The following is a 9,091-nucleotide window of genomic DNA, read 5'->3' as shown; positions in this document are numbered from 1 at the left end:
GACTTGAGACTTACTTGAGACTTACACATATGTGACTTGATCCCATCTCTGCCATTTGCACCTGCTTTTTTGACTGTAAATGTATGTTGTAGGCTATACAAAATTATCCCATCACTTGATATGCTATTTCAGAAGTCTGCCATTTGTTACAAAAACATGAAGAAACACACAATGATTTGCTTTTAACTTATTAATTGATAGATTCTCGGATTTTTTTTTTAATATAGTGCAAACACAGAAAGTGACTCTATTTACTTGTGGTAAATAACAATGAATAGAACAAAACAGAAAACAGATAAGACAAACAAATAAAAAATACAGCCATTGCCCATACATATCATGTTGTAAGTGTATGTGTGTGTAAAGAATGAGGGGTTATTTAGAGTAATACATACAGGTAATCCAATTAATAGATACATTTAGATAAATTCATACGGTTAGAATAGAGGAAGGAAGAAAAAAAGATATATATAAAAAGGGGGGAGGTAGCACAAACAGAGGGGTTGAAAGATGAGGAAAATACATACGCCACAAGCACCTAGCCCTTGTGTGTTTTGAGGTATTGGGGACAGATGTGCCCAAGGAGCAGCCCCTCATGGTCCCACAGGGCAGTTCCCACCTCAGGCCACCGCTTCCATGTCAGGCCAACCCTGTTTTGTTTGGATAATGATAAATGAAAACCTGGATGTGTGGTGCATTTAAAAAAATGGACATGCAGTGGAGATCCAGACCCGGGTAGTGGTCAGGTCAACACACACGTCACACTTACCCTATTATATTTTTAATTTTAGGATGATACTGAATTAATATGTCGACCAAGAAATCTACTGGTGAAATCTACCAGGTCATAGTAAAGGCCTTGCCAGCACACACGCCACACTTGCCCTATATTTTTGGTTATGGTGTAGATGTTAGATTTCTAAAGTGTATTGTATTTTAATAATAATAATAATAATAATAATAATAAAGGGAGGAGGCACGAAAAGCTGGGTCAGACTGAGGCTGGGAACAGCAGATTATGGGGACAACCAGGTGGCAACTTCCTCAAACTCAATGCCACCCATCCACCATCATCAGGCAGAAATTCAGAGAAAGAAAAAAAAAGGGGGGCTGGTGACAAAAGGAAGATGGGGGGAAAAAGAGAATTAAATTTCGATATGTTTATAATAAGTAATAATATTAATAATTATAAAAATTAATTGATAATACTAATAACATTATCAATGTCTCTCCCTCTTCCCAGAAATGTATTTGGGGGAGAAAATGAGAAAAACAACAATAATAATGTCAAAAACAATAATACTACTACTAATAATGATAATAATAATAGTAGTCTTTTTAACTAGACAATTAATTAAATAGAAGAGTGAGGAGGGGAGTATAGATCCATGTGTAAATAATAATAAAATAATAGATAAAAATGATAATGATGTTAATAATAAGAATGGTTAAATAATGAACAATATATATTATGATTATATATTTATAAACAAGTATATTAGAAAAAAAATGAGGAGGAGGAATGTGCGTGTATCCGGGTTCATATATAGTAAACTGAAGTATTGTAAAAATGGGTTCTAGATGTCAATGAAGTTATCCGTGGATGTAGTTTATTCTAATGTTATTTATTCTATAAGGGTATTGGTCCAGTGGTTAATGTGTAGACAGCTTTTTGATTTACAATTTATTATAATTATTTTCGTGGCGATAGTTAGAGAAGTATTTTTTATGTTTGAGTGGAAAGTTATCTATTTCTGTAATATTGCCAAGCAAGCAGAGTGATGGGGAAAGAGGTATTCTACAGCCCTTAGAGAGTTTCTTAATAACAGATATCCTGAATGAATAAACAGGTTGACAGGACCATATGGCATGAAAATAGTCATCTGTGCTTTGCGATGTACATTGTGAACAAATATCTGTGTCCCTCAGACCCATGTTAAACAGTTTTCTTTCAGTGATATGTGTCCTGTGAAGAGTTTTATATTGTATGAGCTGTAGATTTGTATTGGTAGTCATAGAGAATGTATTATTACAGATTTCCTTCCAGAGATCGGTATTGGAGGAGAGCGCGTAATCGTTTCCCATTTTGCCATTGGTGTTACTATTTTATCGTCATTAATTGATATGAGTTTATAAAGTTTAGATACTAATTTTTTGAATGGTGTAATTTTTAAGATTTCTTCCATTACCTGAGAGGGGTTAAGTGGATTATTAGTTATATTGATCTTCGATTTAATTATGGATTTAACTTGTTGGTACTGAAGGAATTGTTCCACTCCAATACCGTATCTCTGGGTTAGTATTTTAAATAATATGAATTTATTGTCTTGAAATAAGTGATTGAGATGAGTGATTCCTTTTTGTTGCCATAGGGGAAAATATATTACTTATTTGAAAATCCGGGTTGTGCCAAATTGGGGTATGTCTCGATGGTGTTAGTGATGAATTAGTAATTTTATTAATTTTCCACCAGGCTGTTAGAGTCGAAGTGATTGTGATATTTTTAAAATAATGCTTTTTTATTGAAAGGTTAAAAGGGAAGATCTGCTATTGATGTGCTGTTGCATTGATTTTGTTCCAAATCTATCCATAATTTAGTGTAGTTATTTTTGTTAATCCATTTAATCATATATTGTAATTGGTTTGCTAAAAAGTAATGTTGAAAATTTGGAGCTTCTATAGGCCACCTTGTAGTTTTGTTTTCTGCAATTTTGCCAGCGATATTTTAGGTGTTTTGTTTTTCCAGTAAAAATGAGAAATGAATATATCTAATCTTTAAAACCATTTATCTGTGGGTGTTACTGGGAGCATTGAGAACAGATCATTTGTGGTAAAATCTTCATTTTGACTAGCAATGCGGCCAATAAGTGATAATGGGAGGTTAGTCCAACGTATGAAATCATCAGTAATTTTCTTTAAAAGGGGTGAATAATTAAGATTAAATAACTCTGACAGTTTGGAGGAAATATTGATACCCAAATATGTGTTGCCCGTGTGAAGCGGAAGAGACATATTATGAGCTGTAGAATCCCATGCGTCTTCGGAAAGAGGTAGTATGGTTGATTTGTTCCAGTTAATTGTGTAATCGGAAATCTTGGAGTAGGTATTAATAATTTTAAAGGTTTCTTCTAATGAGGTGTGCGGGTCTTGTAAACATAATAATAGATCGTCTGCATATAGACATATCTTGTGTTCTGTATTTAAATCTTGTATTCCTTTAATTGTATTATTTTGTCTAATTGCTTCCTGGCAGTGGTTCTATAAAGATAAGGAAGGAGAGAGAGGACATCCCTGTCTGGTTCCGCGATTAAGTGTACATTTTTTTGACGTGATACCGTTTGTGGTGATTGTGGCCATAGGCGATGTATATAATATTTTTATCCATTGAATAAACGAGTCTCCAAAGCCAAATTTCTGTAGAGCGTTAAATAGAAATGTCCAATTTACTTCATCGAATGCTTTTTCAGCATCGAGTGATACAATTATAGATTTAGTTTGTTTTTGTTGGGCAAAGTTAATCAAGTTGAATAATCTACAGATGTTATCTGAAGCATTCTGTTTTAAATAAAGCCAGTTTGACCCTGATGAATAAATGTTGGAATGACTGACTCAATTCTTTTAGCTAGTGCTTTAGTTATAATTTTTAAATCTGTGTTTATTAATGAAAGCGGATTCTCTGAATTTTAAAGTGACTAGTAGGCACAGCAGGACATTTAAGCTTGGGGAGCCAGACTGGTCTATCATACTGTATATCTACACCAGAAAATGTGCTATGATGTTTACATTAAACTAGATAATTAAATTAATGAAAAACATTTTTGTTGACCACATAGAAAACATAGCATGAATGAATAACAACATGAGAATGTATTCCCTTTATTTATTTTTTTGTAATCAACACACAGTTAAAAGTAAAGAATGAGGACAAGTATTTTTTGTAATCAACACACAGTTAAAAGTAAAGAATGATGACAAGTATTTGTATTTTATTAATAATATTAATAAGTGAAATTACTCTCACTGTAACCGATTTTATTCTAAACATTGATCAAATATTGAAGCATCCTAAATCATAATTAATTACAATTTGACAGTAAATAGGCTTAATACCTTAACCACTATACACAGAAAGAAAAAATCCCAGGGTTAGTTGATTTTCAACATCAATGTCTTTACAGTGGCGGCTCGTGACTGCTCTTCCGAGGGGCGCAAATTCAAAATATGTATTCGGAGTGTCATGTGTGTTCCAGTCTCACCCCATGGCGTCAATATTTGACGCCACTTGACCATGCGTCAACAGTTGACGCGGAGGGTATACCTTTCGCATCATTTTTTGACGAACTGGGGACTTCAATACTATTAAGTCCGTTGCATTCTCTTTCCTATTTTCTTACCATTTTCGCGTCGGTTTAGGGTTAGATTTACATAATGACATCCCTACCCAAACCTAACTCTAACCCCAACGCCAGGGGACAACTGTTTAATTTCGCGTACCTAATAGTATTGAAGTCCCCAGCTCGCCAAAAAATGACGCGAAAGGCACACCCTCCGCGCCAACTGCCGACGCATGGTCAAGTGGCGTCAAATATTGACGCCATGGGATGAGGATGTGTTGTTTCAAAATATGTGTTTGTTGCGTCATGTGAACCATGTGCATCACGTGTTTTGTCAAAATAAATGCCTGCTGCACACGCCTCAAAACCGTTTATGATAAAAGAGGCGCTCACATCCACAAAATACATGCAAGACACTTCCTTAACACTAAACTCTGATTACACATGAGATTATGCGAGTATATGTCAAATGCGAGCATCTCTTTTATCATAAACCCTTTAGACCGTCTGCAGCAGGCATATATTTTGACAAGACACGTGATGCACACAGGACCACCCGACACGCCGAACACATAATTAGATAATTTGTTTAATCAATGCGTATGTAGGCTCAGTAAGCAACAAGCTATATTAACTTTTATGTTGTTGTTCAGTAGTAGAGAAGGATTGCCACGTTTTGATAATATCTTACAAAACAAGCTCCACGCTGCTAGTTATGTTACTTTTTGTGCAGTCAAACAAAATCCTTCAACATAAAAGTCCACAATATAAAATGATTGAATTAATGGTCGTACCATTTATAGAGATCGTGAACTTCTTTGTAGTATTTGTGTGTTGCTATATATTCACAGGCCGTGCAGATGGGCAGATCAAACGCTTGTGGCTTTACTAAATGAGGTTGTGCTGAGAAATGTCTCCTCCAGTTAAAGTACCTGCGATATGCGACTTCGTCCAGGTCCAGACGCATGAGATATTCTGCTAGTGACTTTGCATCTGGGAAGTCGTTCACATGAATGAAAGCATCACCGGGTATAAAGTTTTCATAGTTTTGTCTGGGAGGTCCCAGCACCACAGGTACAGTACCTACTGATAGGGGTCCATTAATCTTTTCAGTGATGTAGTCCTTGTAAATGGAGTTTTCAAAAGAGAGATAAAATTTGCAGCTGGCTATGGTGGAATAGTAGGCCTTGGGGTCCAGGCGCGTTCCATTAAACTTCCCGTAGACATGTACGTTGACATGCTTCTTAAGTTCATAGTAATAAGCGTTCCTCGTTCCGGCCCCTTCGTTACTTACAATCCAACAGACCAGTTTTTCCTTCTTGGGAATTTTAAAATCTTCATCTGGAGTTTTTCTGACAGTTAAGTGCAACCTTGTAAAAATATCAGCGTCCTGTCTGTAGCTAAGTGTGTGGTTGAACAAGTTTTCAATGCCTGGTTTTCTTGCGGTGTGATATGGTGATTCGAGATTAAACCATATCCACTTCTGGAACGGGGGACGAGGAGATGGTGGAAGGTTGGACAGGTCCCCTTTAATAGATTTGTGATAGATGAGGACAGCGTCTGCGTTGCTGTAAAGAGATCTGTTGGCTGTCAAAAAACAACTGTCAATATTGAAAATTGTTTGACAATCGCTCAGGTTAAAACTGAAGTTTTCAGGCCAGAACCATAACAACAGTATCGGTTTCTCTTCCTTTACTATATCAGGTTTCGCAGAGGCATCCACAGGCTTGTGGAGTTTTTCTGAGTGCTGAGGATGTTGAGCTGGTGTGCAGTTGTTGAGAAATGAGAACCAGAACAAGATCACAAGACATGCGATTGTCACCACTATAACCAGACGATATGGCAAAGCTCCATTTGAGATCATGATTGCCAATTTTTTTCTAAAGAGAATAAAAATTAGGAAAATTTGCTTTGGTTTTACAAACAAGAATAATAGGAATGAACAGGCTTTCTGGAAAACGGGTTTAATGTGTGCCCACTTATTTTAATTTAATAATTTTTTTTAAGGTAAGTGGTTGCAATCAATTTATTTAAGCTACATTTAAACCAAAAAGATTAGTAAAATAAAATAAAATTTAAAACTTTTGTTTAAATGTAGCTTAAATAAATTGATTGCAACCACTTACCTTAAAAAAATTGATTAAATTCAATGAATCGTTTTTTTCAGTGTACTTTATACAAAAGTGCTCAAAACTACACTGTAAAAATTCTCTGTTTGCTCTTACATTTTTAAGTTTAATCAACTTGAATTTATAATTCATTTAAACTTTTTTTTGACTACTGAGAACTTGCTATAAATTATAAAAATAAAGTTGAATTACCTTAAGTTATTTAACTTAAAGATTAAATTAATTAGAATTTTAAATTGATTAAACATGAAAATGTAAGTGCAACAAAGATTTTTTACAGTGAAAATCTAGCATCATTTAATTTAGTTCAAAGCCTTTTTAGACTGTGATATGATTTAATTACATTTATGCTGTATGCTTAAAATGAATGTAATGTAGCTCCTCACCTGTTTTTTGAGTACACAAAAAATTGAGAAATTTATTGTGAAGCCTGTAAGCCACAAAAATCCAAAGAGGAGATTGTCTGCTTTTGCTTCACAAAGCATGAGTGATGTATCAAATGGATCAGTCAGTTAAGTATGCAGATGAACCCATGGGTGTCGGAACAAGACACACCCACTATCTACGGCCAATCAAATTGGACCCACCCACTTTTACTGTCTCTATTCAGCAAATAGGTTTGGTCATTTTTTCCAGAGCGCCATCAGTCAAATCCATCCGGCAGGACAATGCCCTAATAAATGTAATATTTCAGCAATTAAACGAAATAAACTTGCGCAACTTTTACACGCTACAAATGAACCAAGAAGTAAAGAGTCAGAAAGCAGCAGCTTTAGTTAATTAATAAAATAATAATTTATTAAAGAATATTTAGTTAGAATTATGACAAAACGTTTTGAATTTGAAATGCACTTGAATTATAGACGTGTAAGTGTAATTTAATAAAACTGAATAATTTTATGGCGTGAGACAGATACTTTTTAGAGCGAACACTGAATTATGTCTGTACTTTCTAGGGGTGTAACAATACATCGATATGAATCGAGGCATTGATTACATTTCAAACAATACAACACAACATCCTTCTACACATTTTCGTTTATTTTTTTGTGTTAGTCTCAGCAAGTAAATGCAATGCAGTAACAAAGCGGTTGTAAGACAAAAACACAGCGAAAGAGGCAGAATACGTTGTGAATGCTATCAGATACAAATCGTGGGTTTAGAAATATTTTGTATTTGGAAAAAAAAGGATTGAACGAACCGATTGCCAAGCACCAGCTAAAACGCTAAAAAGTTTGACTGATGCTAAAATAAACTTGATTTTGTGTGACATTGTTTCCCTTATTATTTATTTCTTTATTTAAAAAAAAGTGTATTTTCTCTTAGTTTGTTGTTGTTAATGTCCTAATTGGGATAGAGATTTTGCCTTTTTTAGTGTTTAATTAAATGTTCATGTTGTATTTTGGTTGCATTCATGAGTTATTAAAAAAATGTAACTACTTCACTAGCCTCATACTATTAAAGCATCAATAAATTAATAGAAAGAAACAAATCAAATCTTAATTGAATCAAAGAAATGTTTGATGTGTCGGCAAACATAGCATCCCTGCTGAAGATAATCGACACTGTTTTGCAATTAACCGTCCGCGAGAGTCTAAAAGGGTTGTTCGTTCCTATTTTTGTAATGTGTTTTGGGCATAATGTGCAATAAACAAAAGAGTCTCATCTCCCATCCCCTTTAAAAGAGTTGCACATTTGCGCCATGCCAATTCCCTATTTAGATGGCAGAATTTGTAAACTGAAAAACTAAGCGGAGAAAGAAGAACACCAGTTTAAGATTTAGGAGTTGGGCCAAGTACCAAAACAAATTTGTAGCCAATCAGCACTAAGGGGCGTGTCTGCTAACCGACATCGTTGCCTTAGTTGCGTATGTGTGGGGCGGTTCTATCAAAAGAAGGTCCAGATTCTATTGGGGCAGGGGCGTGTTTGTTTAGGTGATTTCAAATATCAACATTGGCTTTTTGAGATCATGCACCCCGCCTTTAAAAATGGTTCACATTTGACCATGTACAGAGGTACAAAGCCATCATATACAATAACACACAGTTAAAAGTAAAGAATGAGTGAAATTGCCCTCACTGTAACTGATTTTGTTATAAACATTGATCAAATATTGAAGCATAAATCATAATGAATTACAATTTGACATTAAAGTGTCTTATTACCTTAACCACTATACACTGCAAGAAAAACATCCCAGGGTTAGTTCATTGTCAACATAATTCAACCCATAATTTTAAAATTCAAGTAAACACAAAGCAGAAAATTCATATGCTGTGAATTGTATATTAGGTCATTAATTTATACAATCTTGGGAGGGTCACGATTTTCACCAAAGGTTTTTAGTGAGTGCGCCTCATACATTCTGCAAAGTGAAGCTGCTGGCTCTTTGATCGCCCCCTGGTGGCAGGATGCAGTGGTCATAAGGACTCGGGTCAAATAAAAAAATAAAATTACACTTCCAATAAAATTTTTCCAAAAGATGTTTTTGTTCTTTTAGGTAGTTGATATCACACTGATATACACTCACCTAAAGGATTATTAGGAACACCATACTAATACTGTGTTTGACCCCCTTTCACCTTCAGAACTGTCTCAATTCTACGTGGCATTGATTCAACAAGGTGC

At 34.9% G+C, this 9,091-nt stretch overlaps 1 protein-coding gene across 1 annotated transcript; it reads right to left on the bottom strand.

Moving 5' to 3' along the window:
* Positions 1-3,860: 3,860 nt before the first annotated feature.
* LOC129414469 (4-galactosyl-N-acetylglucosaminide 3-alpha-L-fucosyltransferase 9-like) lies at positions 3,861-6,964 on the bottom strand. Its single transcript, XM_055168532.2, has 2 exons — positions 6,850-6,964; positions 3,861-6,214 (listed from the first exon to the last, which is right to left on the bottom strand). The coding sequence occupies exon 2, from the start codon at positions 6,196-6,198 to the stop codon at positions 5,116-5,118; it is 1,083 nt and encodes a 360-aa protein (XP_055024507.2). The 5' UTR covers positions 6,199-6,214; positions 6,850-6,964; the 3' UTR covers positions 3,861-5,115.
* Positions 6,965-9,091: the final 2,127 nt, after the last annotated feature.

This window comes from Misgurnus anguillicaudatus, chromosome 5 (assembly GCF_027580225.2).
Source record: "Misgurnus anguillicaudatus chromosome 5, ASM2758022v2, whole genome shotgun sequence".
NCBI lineage: Eukaryota > Metazoa > Chordata > Actinopteri > Cypriniformes > Cobitidae > Misgurnus > Misgurnus anguillicaudatus.
Note: the sequence above shows the minus strand (reverse complement) of the source record. Positions and strands in the feature narration are given on the sequence as shown.

Excerpts from the sequence above, each read along its gene's own strand:
- LOC129414469 (XM_055168532.2), bottom strand. The coding sequence starts at position 6,198 with ATGATCTCAAATGGAGCTTTGCCATATCGTCTGGTTATAGTGGTGACA.